At 51.2% G+C, this 23,051-nt stretch overlaps 1 protein-coding gene across 25 annotated transcripts in view; it reads left to right on the top strand.

Annotated features, from left to right (window-relative positions):
• Positions 1–23,051, top strand: part of NFIX (nuclear factor I X) — a 99,521-nt gene that overhangs the window by 24,317 nt on the left and 52,153 nt on the right. For 3 of the 25 annotated variants that reach the window (XM_072787060.1, XM_072787055.1, XM_072787051.1), the window contains exons 1-2: positions 3,428–3,569; positions 3,920–4,451. In XM_072787060.1, coding sequence (XP_072643161.1) covers positions 4,034–4,451 — 418 coding nt within the window. In that variant the 5' untranslated portion in view covers positions 3,428–3,569; positions 3,920–4,033. Of the gene's footprint in view, positions 1–2,192; positions 2,381–2,492; positions 2,930–3,420; positions 3,611–3,919; positions 4,452–8,754; positions 8,945–9,248; positions 9,621–9,719; positions 9,851–23,051 lie in introns of those variants that run through there. The other 22 variants (XM_072787057.1, XM_072787069.1, XM_072787068.1 and 19 more) reach the window with 17 other exon arrangements.

Raw genomic sequence — 23,051 nt, 5'->3', positions numbered from 1 at the left:
TTTGGTATCTTATGTCACTCAGTTAACATCTTTGGCTAATTGGACTGAAGCTGGTTATTAACATGATGTTAATTATTGAATGCTACTCTGAGGCCTGTCCGCAATGACACCTGCCTCCTGCTTGCTCACCTCTGCTTCTCTTGAGGTCAGCTGTGAGCTCTCTTCAGACAATTCAGGACCTGGACCAGGGTCCCAGGTGCTGGCCCGCACCTTTCCCATTGTCAAGGTTCAGCGCCAGCCCAGGGCTGCATGTTTTGTTTTGGCACACCCCAGGCGCTCTTCCGGGAACCTTTCTGCCAGCATAAAGGCCACCGAGCACAGGGTTTCAGATGGGGAAGAAAGGGGCACGAGTGAGCAGTGACCTTTTTCTCGATGCCAGCTGAGGGCTGAGCCTCGCCTGGGGAGAGGGCAGCTGTAGGGACAGTTCTGAGCGGGATCAGTCTCTCCCTGTCTGTTCGTGTTCTCTGCTCTTCTTTTAATAACTGTCCCCTCCTTACAGCTTTTCCAAGGCCTAAGGCAGGCTGCCCAGTAGCCCCTAGCAGAGAGAACCCTGTGGAGGTGGCACTCACCCCAGGCCTCCCTCTCCTGCAATCATCCTCTCACTTGGCTGGGAGGAAGGCTGCTTCCCCATGACTCGGTTTCCCCAAAGTTGTCCGGCTTTTCCTGCTAGAGCCCTTTCTTTTCTTGTTTGTTGTTTCCTGGCTTAGCTTTCTCCTTTCATGCTGATTTCTTTTTGTATGCTCTTGCACCTTGCTCCATAGGGGTTCTATGGGTTCGGGGCCCTTTAGTCTGAATTGAATTGGGGGGATAGGTGAGTGTTGCCCCTCCTCCAACCTAGAACCTAGAAGCACTAAACATGGATCAAGTAGAGAAAGCGAAGCTGGAGAAAGCAAAGAATGAAGTGTCTAGGGACTGGGGGGAGGCATCGCAAGACTCAGTGACTGTTCAGAAGTAGTGTCCATCTTCCTGCCTTTGTCACTTCTCCCTGGGATTGGCTGTTGTGTTTGTGGCTGCATGTAGTGCTTGTCAGCGGAGTGCTGTGACAGGAGGCTATTTTAATAAACTGTTGCAGTTTCTCTAGCCGAGCTGCATTGCGTTGGCATCCCTCGTCACCGCTAATGGAGCGTGCGTGGCTGGGTGTAGGCTGAGGGAGGCAGTCAAGCTCGCTGGGGGCCTGGGGGTGGGGGTACACCTCGTCTGGGAGTGTTCCTGCCAGCGGCAGCCAGGCTCGGGGAGGAAGGGGTGGCCGCACCCTGGGCGCCAGGTCCCTGCCCTGGAAGTGCTGCTGGCATCGACACTTTCCGAGCTCTCTTTCTTCTCTTTCTATTCATAGCACCGCAGGCTCGCGTGTATGGCCAGGGAGGAAAACTTCCACTCGCCCCTGTGCGCTCCATAAATAAAAAAAGAAATAGAACCAGAAAGAGAGTGTGAGGGCCTGAGAGAAAGAGACTGAAACCAAAACACAGAGAAGGCGCAGCTGCTCTCCCCAAGGCCTTCTGGGGCGCCCGCCCGAGCCAGGCCTTTATTTATTTCTTTTTCTGGCTTAAAAAAAAAGAGAAAAAAAATCCGTGTCTTCCTCAATCCTAGGCCCCCCCCCCCAAGCTCTACCCCCCCCCCTTCCAAATTTGCTGGCTGGCTGCTGCCAAATGGACCCGAGTGGGAGCCTGGAATGAAAAATTCATAACTGCTGGACTTTGCTTGTTCATTAGACGTGAACTTGTCGATTGGGCAAATTGTTTTTGGTCTCCAACTGCCGGGGGCTCTCCCCACCCTCCCGGCTCGCCTGGTTCCCTCCTCCCCTTGGACACAGCCATTGGCTGCTCGAGGATGTCTCATTGCCAAATAGGTGGATCCTTCTCTCTCTCTCTCTCTCTTCCTTCCCCCCCTTTTTACTGGCTTTGGCACAGGCAAATGGATGGGGATTGAGCATGAAAGGGGAGAGAGAGGGAGTTTGAGAGAGAAAAGCAAAAAAAAAAAAAAATAAATAAATAAATAAAATAAATAAATTAATTAATTAAAAAAATCCAAAACCCAACCAGCTCTCTCTCTCTCTCTCTCTCTCTCTCGCACTCTCTCTCTCTCTCTCTCTCTCTCACACACACACACACACACACAGCACCATCCCATCCACGTCCTCCCTCGCTCTCTCCCTCGCTCTCTTCTTTCCTCCCTCCCTCCCTTACTCCCTCTCTCTCTTGCACGCGTCTGCCAGCGACGGTCTGCAGCCGGTCCGAACTCGTCCTTTTCCCCGGGAATCTGCGAGCTCCCCCTTTGCCTGCGATCAGGCTCAGAGGCGGAGGGAGGCAGCGCGAAGTTTACACCCCTGTGCCGCTGCCAAAGCCGAAAGCCTTTTTCTTCAGCTGCTGCTTTCCCCCTCCTGGTTTTTGTTTTTGTTTTGTTTTGTACGGGGGGGGTGGGGTGGGGTGGGGGGTGGGGTAGGGTGTACTGTGTGTTGGGGGTGATGATTGGGAGGTAGGTTTTGATTTTTAAATTTTGCATATTTTCCTTCTCTCTCTCTCTCTCTCTCTCTCTCTCTCTCTCTTAAAACTGAAAGAGGATGCACAGGAGGCGAAATTGAAAATTTTTTTGTTGGCTTTTGTTTACCTGGCGTGTGTGGCAACCGGCTCGCTCCCTCTCTCTGCTTGCTATCCCTGACCTTTCTTTCTTTTTGCTCCTTTTCAAAAAAAATATTAATTTCCCCCTTCTGTGCAATGGAGCGTGGAGGGGGGAGGAGGGGGAAGGGTTTGAGAATCCACCCAAGCCCGGCCCCTATTCCCCAGCACACCAATAATAACCCCCTTTAAAACATTTACCTTCCTCCCCTGCTCCTCCCCCTCCCCCTCCCCCCACCCGCCCCCAACTCACAACTCTGTTGAGTCCAGAAGCTCAGAATCGGGCGTTGGGCTTTGCCGGGTGCTTCAGATCAATGGTAATTATTTAATTTTTTCCAGTTTTATTTTTGTAAACAGAAATCAATTATTATTTAAACTTCAAACAAGCAAACAAGCAAAAAAAAAAAAAAAAACAAAAAACAAAAAGCGAGAGCCCAGCCCTCTGTCACCTGACTGAGTGGGAAAGAGGGTGAAGGGGTCAGTGGGGAAGGGGCTGCAGGACGCCCCACGTAGCTTTTAACCCTAATGTGGCCGAGGCAACCACCTTATTTGTGCTAACAAGAAGTGTTTTGTTCCTTATTACTGTGATTAACATTAGTATCGGTGTCGGTAACAAAGCTGAAATCACATATTTAGGATTTAGATCTGATTAAAAAAAATGCTGGGGTGGATGTTCCAATTGGAGCAGGAGAAAAGAGAATGAAAACAGCTTGGGGAGGGGAAAGCCAAATCCGGTTCCTCGCTGGCTCCTGGATGTCATGTTCGCTCTTTTTGGGGGTGGCCAAAACCCGACCGGTGTCGGGACACGAGGCGGCCCCCGCACGCCTCGCCTGTGCGTCCTCGAGAATCGGTGCAGACCGGACACTGCAGCGGGGCGAGCTGACAGGAGTTTGCGGCAGCGATAGAACATGGAGATGTCATGGGCGCGACAGAGCCTGGCGGGGATACCAGCAGCGTGTGTGTGTGGACGGCAACGTTGTCTGTGCGCGCGTGTGTGAGTGAGTGAGGGAGAGAGAGAGAGAGAGAGAGAATAGGTGTGTGCTCAGGCTCTGGGTGCCTCTGTCTGGCTGCTGAGGCTGAGATGGGAGCAAGCGGCTGGCTAGGCTGGTGGTGGCTCCAGACCACACTTTTGTAGAACAATCACAAGAGAAAATTGTTGTGGGAGGGGGGAAGAGGAGGAGGAGGAGGCGATTTTTCTTGTGCCCCCCTTCTAACGCTTCTTTTCTCCTTTTCTCTTTCCCCCTCACCCCGTCTTCCCCTCCTCCCGTCCTCCCTCGCCCCGCATGCTCCCGGCTTGCCGCCTGCAGGATGAGTTCCACCCGTTCATCGAGGCGCTGCTGCCTCACGTCCGCGCCTTCTCCTACACCTGGTTCAACCTGCAGGCGCGGAAGCGCAAGTACTTCAAGAAGCACGAGAAGCGGATGTCGAAGGACGAGGAGCGGGCGGTGAAGGACGAGCTGCTGGGCGAGAAGCCCGAGATCAAGCAGAAGTGGGCATCCCGGCTGCTGGCCAAGCTGCGCAAAGACATCCGGCCTGAGTTCCGAGAGGACTTTGTGCTGACCATCACGGGCAAGAAGCCCCCCTGCTGCGTGCTCTCCAACCCCGACCAGAAGGGCAAGATCCGGCGGATTGACTGCCTGCGCCAGGCCGACAAGGTGTGGCGGCTGGACCTGGTCATGGTGATTTTGTTTAAGGGGATCCCCCTGGAAAGTACTGATGGGGAGCGGCTCTACAAGTCGCCCCAGTGCTCGAACCCCGGCCTCTGCGTCCAGCCACATCACATTGGAGTCACAATCAAAGAACTGGATCTTTATCTGGCTTACTTTGTCCACACTCCAGGTAGGTCACTCTCAACCCCCCTCCCCATTTTATTTTACTTGCTGGCATTTGTTTTATTGTTCCTCTTCTTTCCAAAGGATACACGCAATGGGCCTAACTCGTGCGCGTGTTCTGCCCAGGGCTGCAGCATGTGTGATGTTCCCCTTTCCCTTCTTCCGTTCCCTTCCATCCTGTCCATTCTTCCTCCTTTGCTCTCTTGCCACGGTACCTACTGGATTGTCGTGCATCTCCATCTTTGGAGGACTCATCTTACCCCAAAGACGCTGCAGGGCTTAGGACTAGGACCAGGCTGCCCCAGAATTATCCACCGTGGTGAGAATTGGTGATAAACACCACCACACATGTACAAAAATCACTCGTAGCTCAGATTTAAAATGAGTCAGAAGTATTGGAAGCCGGGTGCTGGCTTCCCTGCGGCTTCCCCACAAGTCCCGGGGAAAAGCGGGATTTGGCACAAGCGGGGTGGGCAGCAGTTCGGCGGAGAGAGGGGTGTGCAAAACCCCCGGTTAGGAGCCAGGATGAATAGAAAAGAGGAAAGAAGGCAGAGGCGGAGAGATTCTGGGGCCCAGATGCCCAGGCGGGAGCTGTTTTGGCTGGGATTTGGCTGTTGGGAGAGGAGGAAAGTCATTTGACTTCATAGAGAGTGAAAAGGAGCAGGAGATTCCTTGCGCTCTCCCATCCACAGTGTGCGGCTCAAGTGGGGAGATCCCGGGGTGGCTGCCCGCAGCTCCCACCCCTCTGCTGGGCAGCAGAGATGCTCTCCCCAGCACAGGCAAGGCAGGGAGGGGCGTTTTTGCGGCAGTGGTCTGAAAGAAACAAACAATCCAAAAACTCTGCAAATTTCCCTTTTCCTTTTGTGTTCCAAAGTAGTTCCACTTCTCTTTGCTTTTCCAGTTTCACCCAGCATTTTGGGTCAGAGTGGTGCAGTTCTCTTCCTCTGTTCCTTTCACCGACTCCCCCTTTCCCTTTTTATAATTTCTTTCCGCTTTTGTTTTCTTACAAATTGAAACAGAGATGGCTGGTTAATTTTTAGCCTCCACTCAGCTACGCCCAATTTACTGCCGCCTTTGAAACCTAAACGGGCGGCACTCTGTGATTAAGCAAGGCAGAAGTGTGTTTACATTATGCCCAACCAACTTGTAATGAGAGGGCTACCAAACCTTTTTCTGTGTGTGTGTGTGTGTGTGTGTGTGTTTTTCCTTTCCACCATTCCGGTATTTTTTCCCCCCTTGTTTCCCTTCTTTCTCTCTTTATGCAAATGTAACAATGTGGCTTAACTTCAACTCTAGTGAATGTTCTTTCCCACAAGTGTGTGTGTGTCTTCCTTCCTGTTCATTCATAAAAAAGAAAAGCAACTCACTTTTCTGCTGTGGTCACTCGCTTGCCTGTTTGGAAAGTTGGGAGGAGCAGTATGACTTAACCCAGAGATGAAATTTTGGGGTGCTTTTAGCACTGCGTCAGGAAGGTAACCTCAACTCAGGTTAGCTGAGGGTTTAGATGTTGGACAACTCTAGGGAGGAAAAGGTGGTGTTTGAGGACTTTCTCCTTACTTACATTCTCTCTCATTCTGAGAGGTGGCTTTAGTGGTCCAATGGAGGCAGCAGACAACCCCCCATCCCCACCCCTAGAGCCGTTGCTCCTTCCAGGGATCTTTCTAGGGCTGTACCTGGCCCTGTGTGACTATCATGACCCCTCATGAAGAATGATCAGCTACCAGTCTTCTTCCTCTGTTCATCCTTTTGCTTTCTGGAAATGAGACTAAAGAAAAAATTTAAGAGTTATTCTCTCATTCCCTGTCTACACAGCAAGTCAGACTGGGGAGGGTGTGTGCCTGGTGGTGCTGGAGGTAGCTTGGGGGTAGCTTGGAGGCTTGAGTTTGTGTCTGTCAGATAGATCTTCTGCAAGGATTCTATACCTTCTCATTTCAGAACTAGGGCTTCTAAGATGGAAATCAATACTCACCTTTCTCTGGCTTCCTCCTACCCTGTTCTCTAGCTAGATTCCTATAGCCAGGCTGTTTTCCGGGCCTCTTTTATTTTGGGCCAAATTCTTGACTGGTGCCAGCATGGGGCTGAGGTAGGATGAAGTGTGTGTGATGAAGGAGACCGTTTCTGGCCAACCTTCTGGCTCCTGGACTAACCAAGCAGGTGTCTGGAGAAGGGAGGCATCCCTGCCCGCCCCCCAGCTATAATGAGATCATTTGCCCAGGAATATGAGCAAATTCATGGCCCATCGAATGTGGCCGCAGACATTTCTGTCCCGGCTGAGGTCCAGTTCCTTGACAAAAGCTGAGTGGAGAACTGAGGACATTTTAAAATAATTCATCTATACTCTGGCTCCCTGGACTCCAGATAGTTTCAACAAAGGTAGGATTTCTTGCTGGAATTGCTCTAATTCAAACCTGCCTTACTGCAGGAGTGGGGGTGAGTTGTTGCAGCATGGGCTACCAGTGGGCCTGGGATAGGTGGTCTCAAGAATTTGAGAAGCAGGCACAGCTTTCTCCCCAAGCCACCCCAGTTTGCTAGAAAATGTCTTTTCCTAGCTAATTCCCCAAACAGCATGGATCTGACAGTATCTGCCCTCGGACATCCCCAGCAGGGTGCCACTTCCTCCTTCTTCCTACTGTAACCTGGGAGTGGGGGCTAGGGTGGCAAGGGCTCAGACAAGAGTTGCTGTGGATTCCAAAAGAAGTACTTTTCTTCCCTTAAAACTGCGCCAGAGGACCCAGTCTGGGCTGAGCGGTGGTGCTAGGTTCGATGACAAGTGAATTTGACATGTTGGTAAGCATGAGGGCACTACTTTACCTCCAAAGCACCTGGGGCCCTTGTGTGCTCTTGTTTTGCCCTGCATGAAGCTTCAGGAGGAGTCATGGTTGGAGAGAGAATAAAGGATATGTGTGTGATGTCAGGAGCTCCACTCCCAGTGTGTGGGGTACAAAAGACCACCCAAAGTATGTTATGGCCCCCATGAGGGTTAACCTTCCTGCTGGGAAAGGACTCTTATCATGTGTCTGTCCCATTTAGGAGGGGAGGTTGAGGCAGAGCAGGGTCAGAGAGCACTGCCATGGGGAGGAGAGGTGCATCTGGGTGGTGTCCTTTCATCCAAAAAGGTTGCCCAGAGTTTAGTGGTCGGAGACAGACGGGAGTTTGGGTCCAGGAGGCCTCTGTTTGTGTGGGGATGGATGGCTGAGCTGGTCTGGAAGTGCTGCTAGACTATTTCCAAAGCTTCCATGGGGCCCTGAAGGTGAACTGGTATCTTCAAATCTGCCCTAACCTAGGCTTCAACTCCTGGAAATAGAAAAATCTTGGGCACCTGGCTGGCTTTGTTGGTGGAGCATGTGACTCTTGATCTCCGGTTGTGAGTTCGAGCCTCACACTGGGTGGAGAGATTACTTAAAAAAAAAAAATCTGAGTAATAAAATGCTTTACTGAATGGAAATGGCAGCTTCTCCTTGTCAGCTTCGTCTGACAGGCCCGTAGTGGAGGCGCATGAAGTCCAGATATGTGGATGGTGGTTCTTTCCTCTATCTTCACTTTTGCATTGTGGAGAAATTCATGCGTAGAAGGAACAGCCCCCACTACCAGTGCCAATAGTTGCCAACTTGTGGCCAGTCTGGACTCATCCATACCCCCACTGCCCACCCACACTGTTGTTTAGAAGAAAATCCAGGCTTTTCATCTGTAGATCTATCTCTGCACATCTCTAAAGATAAGGAGTTGAGGGACACCTGGGTGGCTCAGCGGTTGAGCGTCTGCCTTCGGCTCAGGGCTTGATATCGGAGTCCTAGGATCAAGTCCTGCGTTGGGCTTTCTGCATGGAGCCTGCTTCTCCCTCTGCCTGCATCTCTGCCTCTCTCTCTCTGTGTGTCTCTCATGAATAAATAAATAAAATCTTAAAAAAAAAAAAGTTGTGAAGAACGTAACCGTGGTATCACTGTCACACCTAAAAATAATCCACAGTTTCTTTAGTATAGTCCAGTCAGTCAGTGTTCACATTTTCCTAATCATCTTCTAATTTTGTTTGTTTGTCTGGGTCAGGATCAGAATCAGAATTGGGTACATACAGGGACGTCTTACTGGCTCAGTCGGTAGAGCATGCAACTCTTGATCTCGGGGTCGTGAGTCCAAGTTCCGTGTTTGGCATAGAGCTTTAAAAAAAAAAAAATCAGGTGCATGCATTGCAATGGGTCACTACGGCTTTCAAGACTCATAATCTCTAGGTGGTTCTCCTCCTCCATCTTGGTTTCTTTTCTGGCAGTTTATGGGTTGTTGCTATTGAAAGACCTGGGTCATTTGTCCTGTAGGGTTTCTCCGTCTGGACTCTGCAGGCCGTGCTCCCCTGCATTGTTCAGTGCAGTGCCCTGAAAGGAGACTCTGCCTCCTTCCTCACCTCCCAAGTCCTGGGACGACTGGACCTTACCTGTCACAGAAATGGATTAGCACCTAAGGATTTGTCTAAGTGAAGTTTTTCAAGTCCACAGTCACCCGTCTCAGGTATAAGAGTCCCCTGGTTTATGCTCTGTGCTTCAGAGCTCAGGGCTTTGCCGTGAGCACTGGTTTTCAGGTCTGAGGGAGGATTCCTCATCTGGGTCCTTCCCTGGTGGTAGAGGGCATCGTTAGCCCTGCCAAGATGCAGCCAATGCCAGCAATACCCCTAAGCCTTCGCTGGACACTCAGCCTGTCTGGTGGCTCTGGTGCCAGTACATGGGAGGGGCTGTAGGAACACCAGCTGTGCTCTTGGGGAAGTAACCCCCAGTGTGGCCCCTGGGCCACCTCATCCCTAGCCTTTTTTTTCAAGGCCCAGAAATGCCACCGGTCCGCGTCTTTGAGGCAGCACCATCTGGTACCAGGGCTGGCGGAGACTGCAGGGCCCAGGAACCAGATTCATAAGATTAGCAAGTATCTACGGATCATCTTTTAACCTAATGTAAGGTCCCCTTTAGAACATCCTGGAGGAGACGTTGGTGTCGTGCAAAGGTCAACTTCGGTCGTACAATTCTTCTGTTCGTCCAACCCAGAGAACGGTTAAAGGGATGAAAGCAGCTAACATGTACAGATATGGGCACAGAGCGGGCAAGCGGTGGCTCACAGCTGCCGCACTCACTGCTGTTAGGCCTTCATGAGCCCAAGGCTGCCTCCCTATCACCTTCACCTGCCAGTTTTATTTCTGGTAAGGGATTGTGCAGGTGAGAGCTAAGTTTTCTGTAACATGGCAGCCTCTTAGATGCTGAAGCCTACTCTCATGGTTCCTTTCCACCCTTCTCCCCAGGAAGCTGTCCTTTCTCCAGGCCAAACGTTGCCAGTCCCTCCCGCCTCCCGCACTGGATGCAGCTCCTCGAGCCCTTGCCATTTTGGTCACCACTCCCTGGAGGCCCTCTTAAACTGGAGCATTTGGTATGGAACACAGAAACTCCAGGCGCGATCAGATCCCATGGTAGCTACGGGATTTGCAGGGCCTTCCACCTACGTAATTTGCGGGGCCCCATGCAAAATTAAAGCATGGGCTCCTAGTTCAGAATGATTAGGGACTGCCATGTGACAACAGTGAGAGCATTAAAATCAAGCGTGGGTCGTGTATGACTGTTCAGGTTGTACACCTGAAAAGCTGACCCAAGCCACCTGTGCTCTGTTAATGTGACATGGGATGCCTTGTTTGGTGGAATGGAAGGGTGATGGGAGCTCAGGCTAGCCTCAAGAGGGGATGTGACCCCAAAGACATCAGAAGTGTCCAGACCAGTCCTTTGACTTGTCTCATTTTAGGACTCCCCTGGCCATCTGCTGCTGTCCCCTTTGTCCATAGCTGTCTGCTCAACCGGTCAGTGGTCTGCACTGGCTGTGACACAGAGGGGGTCTTGGTGGAGTACTCACTCTGAACTGGAAGCTATAGCTCAAGGGAAAAAAGAATCACCCTTATCTAAGCTTGAACCAGTAGAGTGAGGGCTGTGAATAAGCTGGAGGGGACCTGGATGCCTGAGCATGGTGATCAGCTGTGCTCCACCACCCACCCACAGGAAAGGGGGCCACCCTGCAGCATGAGGTCTGGGCTTCAGACATGCAGAAGGACTTCCTGAGGATTCAGTTTACTTTTTGGCACTGCCACAGGATGGTCAAATTTCCTTTATTCATGAAATACGCACTTGGTGAACCTACTGTGAGTGAGGCTCTTCTAAGAATGAGAGACTCCTTCATGCAGCTGGCAGGGTTTGGGTGAAGGCCTCATGATGACTTCTAGAAGGCACTGTCCCATAGGCATGAATGTGCAGTGATCCATGCTGGAGGGGAGGGAAGACCCGCTAGGGCTTCACCAGGGGCTATGAAGAGGGAGGCAGGGCCCTTCTCTACCACTTCCTAGTGTTGCAGAGACCTGGGGCACTGGGGAGGGGTGGGCCAGAGGGGTGGAGGGCTGTGCCATGGTCCCCCTCTGCTCTGGTGTCCTGCAGCAGCTGTGCAGAGAGGGCACAGCTGAGCATCCCCTTTTCTGCCCAAGGAAGAGGGTGTCTCCCTTCCCACCCCTTTCTCTCTTTGCCCCATCGGTCCCACCCCCCAACCCTGTCTCAGGAGCTGCCACGCTTCAGTTATTTTATCCTTCAGTGTCCGATTCAGAAGTCCTTTCAAAGGCCCCAGCCGTGTCAGCGCGGTGCTCGCACAAAAGGCCTCTTTGATTTCTTGTTTGTTTTCATTTGCCAGTGGAGGGGGAGGGGGCTGGAGAGAAAGAGCTTCTGGGTTTTAAAATTTTTATTTGGGTTGCTTCATTCTCAGACGGGTCGGTTCCCTGGAACTCCTTCCTGAGTTGGGGGTTTGAAGGTGATGGGCGGTCTTCTGGGGAGAGCACTGATGCGGGAAGTGGGGGCGGCCCCACCAAGCAAAAGGGGGAAGTGTGAGGATTTGGGATATGGTCATCGGTTCACCTTTAGACATTCAGTGCTAGGCCCCAGGGTGGGAAGGGTCAGGTTAGAGCCCGCTGCTTGGGTAGGAAAAGGTCCGATATGCCTGGCACCAAAGGACATTCCCGTGTTAGCCCTGTTGGTCCTGTAAGTCCCTAGTAGAGACGTCGGCACAGCTGTAGGATTTGAGCAGTCTTGAACCTTGACTTCGCCCATTTCCCTTCAGTACCCCAGGTTCTGCCAATGTTCCCTCTTCGTTGGATGAGAAGGGAGTGGGGATCCTTCTAATGTGCACATTCCTCAGAAATTCTAAGTGTCTTCAAATACAGGCTGAGACACCCCACTCTCCATCAGAGTATGAGGTAAAGGGGTAGCCTGGTGTCCTGTTGCCTCCAGGCCTGGGACAAGCCCCTGTCCTCCCAGGCTTGCTCTCTCACCCCACCCCATACCACTTGTCTCTCCATGATGGCTGGTTTGTGAGACACTACAGCGGGGGTGCCCCTCCCAGAGGACACGGCCCATAGCTCCTGGAGGACTTTGAGGACAGGGAGCTGAGGCTGAAAGGAGATAGAGGGCTGCCTTTGCCAGCGGTTTGGGACTGGAGGTATCCAGACTGATGCCGGTCGGAGGGCATACATTAAGCACATGTAGGTGCGTCCAAGCATGCAGTAAGAAGGGGCACAGCCCATCGGGTGTTGTGCCTGTGTGGAGGCCTGACTGCCACTGCTCAGGAAGGGAACGCAGGAGAGCGGGGCTTGGGCAGGTGGTCACAGGCGTCAGCAACGGGGAAGTGTGCCCACTGGGTGAGGGGGCTCCGCAGGGCCTGGCTGGCAGACGGGAGGAGGAGGCTGGGGGGCTGAGAGATAGATAAATATAGCTGATGGCATTTCTGATGATAGGTTTTTCTTGGCACCAAGGGCACCGTGGAAAACAGCACGACAAACGCCGGCCCCACAGGCCGCCGTCGCCATTTTAAGCATGTTTGAGCCGAGGGGTTGCTGGCATCAGAAGAGGGTCCCAGCAGGCGGAGGGGCTGCGGCAGGGAGGTTTGGCTGGACTGGGCCTCACCGCCTGGGTGCCTGTGTTTTTTACTTTGTCCGTATGGATATCTGCTGATTCTCTGGCCCTCTGGGGATTAAAAAATATTTTGGGGTTGCTCTTTGTGGGCTTATCTCCCAAGTGACTTGTCCCCCCCACCAGCCGCCATGGCTTGTCTATTGGTGTGTGTATGAAGGGGTGTTCTGGCTCTTGTCCTCACTTTTGATGTCTTAATGATGACCTGGCATGCTACTGCCCCAGGTCAGGGCCACTGTTTGCTGTTATTTGTGGGGGACACCCAGTAACTTAAGGGGCACCCATTTGTTCCGGCTCCCCACAACACTTCTTGTTTCCTGTCTGATGGAGGAAGCAGCACACCTCTGCTCTCCACCCCCCTGCTTTAATTCCATTTTTTTCCATCAAAGGCCCAGTTGTGGCTAAGGCACCATGCCGAGTCCTGTCGGTGTGTTAACCATCAAAATTCTTACACTGATCCTAGTTTTAAATCTGTGCTCCCGGCTGAATGTGTTTGTGCTCAGGTGACACACAGCAGACTCCGTGCGCAGTAGAGGGATCAGTGAATCAGACCCGGGGGCCTGGGAGTCTTCCTGGAAGATGACCTGTTTGAACCACATCTTGAAAGACAGTGAGGAATTAGCTCGTTTTTGTCAGCTGGCTGAGCCTTTTCAGCTGCCAGAAACCGATTCCCTCCTCACAATGGTTGAATGATATAGGCAGGGCAGGTATTATTATCCCTGGGCCGTACAGAGACGGGAACCCGAGTACAGAGATGTCAAGGCACTCAGGTCAACGCGATGAGTTTCTGGCAGAAGGACCCCAGGATCCTGGTCACTGAATGCTTCCACCTGTGGGCCTTGCTGCTCCTTGAACTTCGTGGGGATTGCTGGCCTTGGCAGAGTCTCAGAGGAGAAAGCTGTGTGGGTCCCCATGGTCTCCGTTGCTCTCTAGGAGCTAAGACATGGGTCTGGAGCCTAGCCTGTGGCTCAGCTCAAGGGCTCCCCCAGCTGCTGAGCACGTGGGGTGGAGACAGTGATCGGGCACCTGGCCTGTCCTTGACACTGGCCTCCCTACCAGCTGGCCCCCTGCCTCTGACCTGAGAGGCAGCGTGATACGGGTTGGGTCTGCTGGATGTCTCCACCCTGTGGTGGCCAGCTTGGCTTCTTGGCACCCCTCCCTGTAGTGTGGGGAAGGGCAGGTAGAGTGGGCAGGAAGTCCAGGCCTGGGGCCAGGCAGCTCCACTGGATCTTGGGATCCCTGATCCTTGCTCTGTCACGCCCTTTTCCTGGGAGTCTGCTTGGAATGGATGTTTGAAATAAAAATGAATGTAATTATCCTAATTAACCAGATGATTGCTGGAAGTTTTGCAATAATCTTATCTACATTATCTTTTATGCTCCTTCACATAAACTCTCACCCTTACCTCTTTCTTAAAATTTGAAAACTTTGGGTCTGTGTACATTAAAAACTCTCCCAATATGTGGATGGGTGGAGTTGTAGGGATAGGCTAGCCCATGCTAGAGATTTTCCTGTTTCTGTGACTAGACTAGTAAGACAGGGACATAACCTCTTAACCACTGATAACAACTCCTGTAGAGCAGAACTTTCTTACCACGGCACTGTTGGCTTTCAGGCCAGACGATTCTGTTTTGTGGAGACTGTCCTATGCATTGTGGGGTGGTTAACATCTCTGGCCTCAACCTGCTAGATGTCAGTTGCAACACCACACACCAGGTGTGACAGCCAAAATATCTCCAGACATTTCCATGGGGGAGAGAATTGCCCCAGCTGAGAGTCTCTGACCTGAAAGAAATAGGGGGATTCCAACAGAACATTGCCCACATTTCCCTCTTGCCTCTCCTCTCAGTCACATGGCCACAGAACCTCTGAGCCCTGGCTGCTCCCCTGCATATCTTATGCCATTTTTCCTCTCTGGACAGCAGGACCCTGGGCTGAAGCCATCTGGGGTGTCCTTTGCTTCACGGGAATCATAAGCCCATCTAAGAGTCTTCTACTGAATGTCCCTCCTGATATCTTGCATCATGGTCTCTATGTGCTGGGGCTGCTGATCTGGGGACTAGAATAGGGGATCTGCTATTCAGCTGACCCAGGCCTATGTGGCAAGCCAGTGAGTCTATCAGGCCCATCCCAGACCCTGAAGAGCAGCAGACATTTGTTTCTGCAGCATGGGATGCAGAGACCAGAAGTGTCACCTGAGGCTCAGCACTACTCTTTTTAAATGCTGTATTTGATTTTTTTTTATTACAGTAGTGAAACACACTATTTAAACACACTATAAAACACAATTTCTAAAAAATTCAAACAATAGAGAATTGGAAGAGACAGATAAGCTTCCCAAACAACCCTCGTGCAGCAGACAGAAACTCACTTCCCTGATCTGTGTAGGTTCTTCTAATTTTTTTCGATTCTTAGATCAAATAACTTTTAAATATGGAGATATCTATTTTAAGAGCAGATGGTGTGCTTGGGCTAATTGAACCAGGTCCAGGGAGTGCCACTGTGGTCTTGACTTTTCCCATTTCACCCGTGTCCCTATCACACCACATGTAGAGCTGATGTCTCTGTCCTCTCCCCCCCACCCTACTTCCTGGAGCAGGGTGACCAGCAGAATGTGCATTAGTGTCTGAGCAGCCAGCATCCTGCTGAGGGGCATTTCTATTGGCCATGTCACCTGGATGGTGGAAGTCAGGACCTGAGCCCCAGCCCATGCTGAGACATCACCCCTTCCCACCAAAGGCTCAGCCACCATGGCATTGGAGGTGTGACAGGGGCCCTGAGGGAAGGAGGGGCCGCTGAGAAGTGGCCTGCTTGGCTGTGCCCTGCTTGGCCTAGCCTCTCCTTTCTGGAGCCAGCTTCACAGCTCTTTCCTGGAGGCCAGAGTGATCCTCTGCGTGGGGTAGACTCTTCATCAACTAGCCTAGAGCCTTTTCTAGACCTTACAGGCTCCTTCTAGGGTCCACGGCTGCTGCTGCTTTTTTCCCTTTCTTAAAATGGGGGGTGGGGTGCCTGGGTGGTTCAGTAGGGTAAGCAGCTGCCTTCCTCTCAGGTCATGATCCAGGAGTCCGGGGATCTAGCCCACTACTATAGGGCTCTCTGCTCTGCTCAGTTGGGAGTCTGCTTCTTTCTCTCTCCCTCTGCTCCCCCCACCCCTGCACGTGGTCTCTCACTCTCTCTCAAATATATAAATAAAATCTTTTTTTAAAAAATGGGGGGTGAGGTGTCCCTCAGCCTTCTGGGATTTATTCCCTCATAATTCTTTGTGTCAGACTTAAAGATATGGCAGAGAGAAGAGTGTTCTCTCTAGGCCAGGGGCAGGGACAAGACTGGGAAAAGGAATCTAGAGAGAGCTTTGCGGTTGGGTCAGCTGGTGAAGGGGAAGCTGCAGATGACAACCGGGAGTAGGGTGACACCTGGTGACTCTTCTGGACTGGGCGGAGTGTGCAGAGAGATCAGGAGATCCCTGGAGGCGGCCTGCAGGAGGCTGACTGAGTGTAGCCTTTGAGGACTGTGTCCTTATTATGCCTGCAGATTATATCCCCATTAGCGCATAATTATTATATAATGGGTGTTATTGCATAATGGCAGTTATATAACACGTGGCCCAGAATACGGGATGTGTGTATGTGTGTGTGTGTGTGTGTAATAAGTGTATATTCTCTGGCTATAAATAGCTGCCAGCCCTGCACTGAATCTGTGGTCACACCAGAGCCACCTTATAAATACCCAGCACTGGGCTATAAATTTCCGAGTGGTGACGTAGGCAGACATGGTACCTAGTTAGGAGGTGGTGGGAGGGACCTGCAGCCCCACCCGGCCACATGACATCATTGTTTCCATAGTAATAAGAATGCTCCCTGGGGGACCAAGCAAAGAGAGGCCTTTAAAGGGAGGAGGCAAATGGATAGAAAGCTGGGCGGGGGTACTGTGCCTGGGGCTGAGCAGGGTGGGGTCCCCTGGGCAGAGGGCTGCAGGGGTGAGACAGGCCCTTTACCCTTAGGTGTTCAACCAGTGGCAAGGCAGGAAGCTCCATTTTCTTTCATCTCTTCTTTAGAGGGTCTCAGAGCCCCTCCTTGTGTGTAGCAGGTTGTACGAGACTCAGCTGCCCATTAGGGAGAATGAGGGAGCCACACGGCCTCTCTCCATTTTTCCCTCCCCCAGGTGGACCCTCCTCATAGCTCTGGTGCCACTTGAAGGGGAGCTGAACATGGGCAAACCAGAACTCTGCACCCCAGTCATGTCCTCCCCAGGGCGGGACTGTTTCCCCTACCAGAGGTTTTAGGCCAATTTGGCCTTAGTAATATAAGAAATATGTGAGCAATTTGGAGCTCGTCTCAGAAAGCCTTGTGGAAGTCATGGCACTGGGAGATGGCGCCTGGGAAGACACAGGAGACAGGATAATATTTTGGCCCCAGAAGAAGCTATGGGGTGGGATGTCATCCATTTCAGTGTATGAGACATAGTTTTATATTGGATGGTGAAGAGCTACTCTTCGCTTTTCTGAGGGTAGAGGAAGAAATCGGGTTGTTGGCATGAGGTGGAATTGAGGTTAGTTGGGAAGAAGGAAGGGTGGGTGACCAACTTGTCACAATATGACCAGTAGTTTTCTAGTTTCAGCACTGGAAGTCCTTTGTCCCAGGAAATACCTCTGTCCCTCAAACATCAGGATGGTTGGTCACCCTAGAACAGTGGTTTTCCACGTGGGGGGACTTTGCCCTCCAGGGAACACTTGGCAATGTCCATAGACACTTCCGGTTGTCACAACCAGGGGAAGATGCTGTTGTCCTCTAGTGAGTCAAGGCCAGTGCACAGGATAGTCCCTCAACAAGGAATCATCTGGCTCCAAACATCACTAGGTGGTGAGGCTGAGAGGCTCTGCCAGGGGGCAGGGGTAAGCAGAGCTTCTGTGTCTCTCCTCAAGATGGCCCTTGCTTCTGCTAGCAAAGAGGCCACCACCGGCTGCCCCGCCCCCCCCCATCCCTTTCTGCATTTCTTGCAGCTCTATTTCCTGTGCTTTTCTTGGTAATGTGTAGGGTTCTGGGGCTGGGAGACCTTTTCTAGGGAATCATGGGCTTCTCAGAGGCCACCTCCCCATCAAAGCTCAGAGGCTTTTGCAGCTAAGACAGTGCTGAGTGTAACTCCTGCTAGGAAGCATGGTGCTGGTGTGAATCTTTTGCCTGTTATTTATTTATTTATTTATTTATTTATTTATTTATTTATTTATTTATTTATTTATGATAGAGAGAGAGAGAGAGAGGCAGAGACATAGGCAGAGGGAGAAGCAGGCTCCATGCACCGGGAGCCTGACGTGGGATTCGATCCCGGGTCTCCAGGATCGCGCCCTGGGCCAAAGGCAGGCGCCAAACCGCTGCACCACCCAGGGATCCCTGTTATTTTTTTTTTAAGATTTTATTTATTTATTAATGAGAGACAGAGAGAGAGAGAGGGAGAGAGGGAGAGAGAGAGAGAGGAAGAGGCACAGGCAGAGGGAGAAGCAGGTTTCATGCAGGGAGCCCGACGGACTCGATCCCGGGTCTCCAGGATCAGGCCCTGGGCTGAAGGTGGCACTAAACTGCTGAGCCACTTAGGCTGCCCCTCTTTTGCCTGTTATTAAATAATAATAATAATAATAATAATAATAATAATGGAGAAATCATTAAACAGCAATCCCTTATTGCCTACCAAAGAGTTTCCAAGAAGCAAAACCTGCCTACTTCCCTCACCTTTCAGGCAAACACTTCCCAGGTAGACCTGAGCTGCCACTAGCTGCTGGCCCAAGGGGGTCCCCAGGTGTACCATTTCCAGGGCGAGAACTTGTTTCCCCAAAAGCCCACTCCCAGACCCAGCAACTAGGGCAGGACTCTGCTACTCAAAGAGACTTTACAAATGGAACAGATGAAGGAGCTCCATCTTATTCTGGCATGTGGAGTTCACAAAAATCTGGTTTACCTGATGTCATTTGTAGCAGATTACATTTTGCATGTGTACATGAAATGTAATCATGAGAGTCTAGCACTTTCTTTCTCACCTGTGTTTAGTGCCTGTTTAGTTTACTACCTGCCTATAGTTTACTTGGTGCCCTCTGGCCCTGACCACATGCGTAGTGTGGCCAATTGGGTCATTGTTTCTTCCTGGAGGGGGCCCACAGACGGCCAATATGGTGGTTCGTTGGCCTGGTCTGCACTGGGTAGTTGGCCAGAATAGGAGGATCAGCTGGGCTGCAGGCTGCCCCTTCTGTGTGTTGAGCTCAACTTTTGAGTTTGGACTTGGGATAGAGATAGCTAATGAGCACGGACTGGGGAGGCTGGGCCCACAAGTCTGCAAGCAAGGCCCTGCCTGCTGCGCCAAGGGGAACTCTGTGGGGAGCAGTGCTGGCTTCAGACACAAAGGCCACTGCTCCATAGAGTAGTAATCCTCAGGGTATTGCCAGCCCGAGAATATGGCCAAACGAGAGGCCCCTGCCCCGAGGATGGGCCAGATTTCTCTCACTTATTTATGGTATTGTGGTTTATAAAGTGGGCCCGGCACACAGATCTCTGGGCACAGTTTCAAATACAAGCATTTCTTTTAAATTAAACACCATGCGCGCGCACACACACACACGGTCTGTTTAAGCCATGCTGCTGCCCAGGAGGGTTTGGCCACGTGGGTCAGTAACTGAGGATGATGGTCCTGAACCACCATTTAATATTAGATTTTGTAACTCAGAGATTCATTAATATAATTACTCAGATGCCAGCCTGGCTTGGCAAGGTCTCTTGAATTGTGTTCCTCTCCAACAAAGCACTCTGGCTGCAGGGATGCCCCTGGTGTGCCAGAGCCCCACTTGCTGGTTTGTGGACTGTGGGCAGAGGCATGTGTTGGCCTCTTTGGAACACCCTCTCTGGGAGAGGCTAGATGATCCCACGGTGGCAAGTCCTGCCTTTATGTGTCTCATTAGGAGATAGGCACCTCTGGAGAGTCTGCGGCAGAAGTGAACAGTCAGCGGGGCGAGGCCCCACTTGAATGCAAGTTCAACCCAGGCTTGGCTGGTGGCTAGGTAATTTTGTTTCCCTGTGACACTTTGCACTTAATTTTGTAGGTTTTTCTGCTTCTGGAATTGTGGACCTAGGACTGTGTTTTATCTGCCTTTACATATGTCTCTTGCCCAGTGTATAGCTTTGTACAACCCCAAACTCATTTTGAGTATTGAATTATCTTCAGATGGAAGTGGCCTGTGGCCCATCCTTAAGATGATACAAAGGCACGGAATGGCATAAAAAAATCAGAAAAGGGGGTGATGAAGGAAGGGAGTGAAGGCAGGAGAGAGTGGCTGGTGTGCTGAGACATCATGAGGGGAGAATTCTGACAGATGAAGAATAGTAGAAGCTTCCGGAGGGCTGGAAAGAATGTGGCAGGCAAGTGAGAATCTGGGGGTTAATATGTTGAAAGGGAATTGGTTACTCATAATATTTTTTTTCTGCTTTCTGGCAGTTGAGGTGTCAGGAAGATAGGGAAAGAGCAGCCCTCTTTCTGGTCCCCTCCCTCCCTTGGCCCTTTGTTCAGCCTGTCCCCACTCTCAGGCCTTCCCTCTTGTCTCGGCTGGCCCTGCAAGATGGAAGGGGTGCCCCCCTTCTGGCCTTACAGCAAGCACATGGTCCCCGGAGCTCATGTCCTCTACAAAGGCAGCCTGTGGGGCTGCTGAGCTCACCCGTGACAGTATCTCTTCCCGTGTCTGATCCTCTCCACCCTGCTAACCTAGAAGATGCCCAGCAGCATGGGCTGGGAGGATGTTAGGGTTTTTCTGTCCACATCCTCAGCTGTACCCCGTTCATGCTACCCAGAGCCCTGAGCATCAAGCATTGTGCATGGAGCACTGGGCATCAGGATTGCTTGCCTTTGCCTCAGAGGCTCTCCATTGCCCTCCTCTTCTTTCCTCAGAAGCCCTGGCCTCCAGGCCCCTTGTGTGGATGCTGACTCATGGCTGGCTTGTCCAGCCCTCTCTTTCCTAGAGACCCCTCTGGCCCTGGTCTCCCCGGTCTAAGATGGCCCCCGTCTCCCAGCTGGTACATTTGCACCCAGCTCTGGAGGCTGGATTTGGTTCTTAACAATAAATTATTAAATTAGGGCAGCCCCGGTGGCGCAGTGGTTTAGTGCCGCCTGCAGCCTGGGGTGTGATCCTGGAGACCCGGGATCGAGTCCCACGTCGGGCTTCCTGCATGGAGCCTGCTTCTCCCTCTGCCTGTGTCTCTGCCTCTCTCTTTGCTCTCTCTGAATGAATAAATAAATAAATCTTTAAAAAAAAAAAAAAAAAGGAATGTGAACAGTGTGTTTCTCACACACTGGCACACACACGGTCCCTTTGCTGAGCTGATCCCAAAGTCTGTTCTGCCCGCTGCCTCCCCTCTGCTTACCTCAAACCTTACAGTTGGTCCCATTTCTTTTGGAGGCGATTCCCACCTCTCCCCTCTTCACTTCAAGGTCCTCCAGCCAGCCACTTCCTCCCTGGCCCTAAACCTCTTTCTTCCAGCCCCACATGCCTGCCTGTTAATTTCTTGGAGACCACTTTCCTTTCTGAAGTCACCCCGTGTCCGTAAAAGAGTGACCCCAGTGACCAGTCTCAGAAGTGTGGCTTGTGGGAGGGTGGTGTGCTGCAGCGTGACAGGGGTTTGGGGGCATCACCCTCCTTCTTGCCCTGTGTCGTTTGGCCTAGAGTCTACTTGAGTGTGAAAGTTCCATGTGAACACTGACAGACCCCAGGACTGTGGTTTCCCATTGCCTCATAATGTTCTCCTACAATGTGGGGTGATGGGTATGGACGCCCATCTGTCCACTGTTTTAAAAAAGGTATTTTTCTGATTATAAGACTAGTGTACATTCATCATAAAAACACCAAATAATAAAAAAACAAGCAAAAAAACACAAAAAATAAATAAAATAAAATAAACAAAACAAAACAAAACAAAAACACCAAATAAGCACAAAGCCTGGGGGGTGGGGGGCAGTCAATAAAAATCATCACCGTTCTATGACTTAAAAACCACCTTTTGTTGCATTTTTGTACCTATTCATGCACACATTCAATTTTTGAAAATTGGTTTATGATGCAAACACTTAAAATTTTAACAGCACCGTATATTCTACCAAGTCACAATTTTTTGAAAACAAATTTTTGGTGATTTAGCATCTTTTCTTAGCTGCATTTCCCCTAATTGTCAACATTTCTAATGATTGCTATCTCTTTTTCACTTTGGAAATGAGAAATTACCTTCTGTGGGGCTCCTGGGTGGCCCTGTCAGGTAAATGACTCCTGATTTGGGCTCAGTCGTGATCTCAAGGTCAAGACTCGAGCCCCCCCCCCTCCCCCCGGGCTGTGTGCTGGGCCTCTCTCCCCCTCTGCCCTCGCTCTCTAAATAAATAAACAGGCGAATAAAATTGCCTTCTATTATCAATGTAATAGGTGCTTATTTAAAAAAAAATACAGGGGTGGCTGGCAGGCCCAGTCGGAAGAGCGTGAGACTCTTGATCCTGGGGGCATGAGCTCAAGCCCCACGTGGGATGTAGAGATTACTTAAATAAATAAAACTTAAAAAAAATACAAACATGCCTTTTAAATGGCTGCGTGAGACTTCAGTCAGCATGCCAGAGTTGATGTAATCCCTCATCTGTGAAGAAGCCTTTACATCGTGCACTCTGCTAGGAGAGACATCCTAACGCACCCAGCTCTGTAGCTATGTGTATGGACTTCAGACAAGACTTCGTAGCAGTTGAATCACCAGGCAAAGGGTACAGACTCTTCTAAAGATGCTTCACATGGATTGTTAAATTAATTACTATCTGGAAATCTGGCTCCTGCAGATAATGCATTAGGGTTTCTTTGTCCACATCCTCAGCTATACCCCGTTCATGCTACCCAGAGCCCCAGACAGACACTACGATCATTTATACATCACGCACACATCATGTACATATTACATTACATCAGGATGCCCTTTAAAAAAATTTTTAAGTACAGTCTGTCCTGCAGCACGGGGCTGGAACTCACAACCCCAAGATCAAAAGTCGCATGCCCTACCAACTGGGCCAGCATGGCACTCTCAGGATGCGCTTTTAATGAGCCCACCCTTCCATCCCTGTCATAGATGTATGTCTGTTGCATCAGCTCACTTGTCCCAAAAGGACACATGCTATCATCTTCTGTAAGAGCTAATCTTGGACATCTCTGTGTTAGCACTGCTGGCAGGCGGGTGTGTGTGTGGGGGGTCCCCGCAGGGCCTTGGCATGGCAGTGTCAATTCCCTTGGGCCAGGAACTGGCAAGGGAGCGCCAGGGCTGCTTGGCAGTGAGCAGGTGCTGGACATAGCATCTGAATGGCAGCAGCCCCCCAGCACCACTGCTGAGGTGCAAGCCATGGCGGCCACCAGCAAGTGCCTTGAGAGCTCCTGAGGAAGCAGCTACTGCTGACTGCTGAGGTCAGGCCCGCCGTCTGCTGCCAGGACCCTGGGCCTGCCTGGGGAGATGCATTCCTCCTGTGACTGGAGGGGAGGCTAAGAGAGGGTGGGTCCCTCACTCTGGGCTGTGGACTCTATCTTCACTTGCACACATACACCATCCTGTGCCCCACAGATGGCATCCCCCAGGGCCACACAGGCTGGGACACATAGC

Source organism: Canis lupus, chromosome 19 (assembly GCF_048164855.1).
Source record: "Canis lupus baileyi chromosome 19, mCanLup2.hap1, whole genome shotgun sequence".
In the NCBI taxonomy this organism is placed as follows: Eukaryota; Metazoa; Chordata; class Mammalia; order Carnivora; family Canidae; genus Canis; species Canis lupus.
The sequence above is the reverse complement of the archived record's forward strand: the minus strand, read 5'-3'. Positions and strand labels throughout refer to the sequence as shown.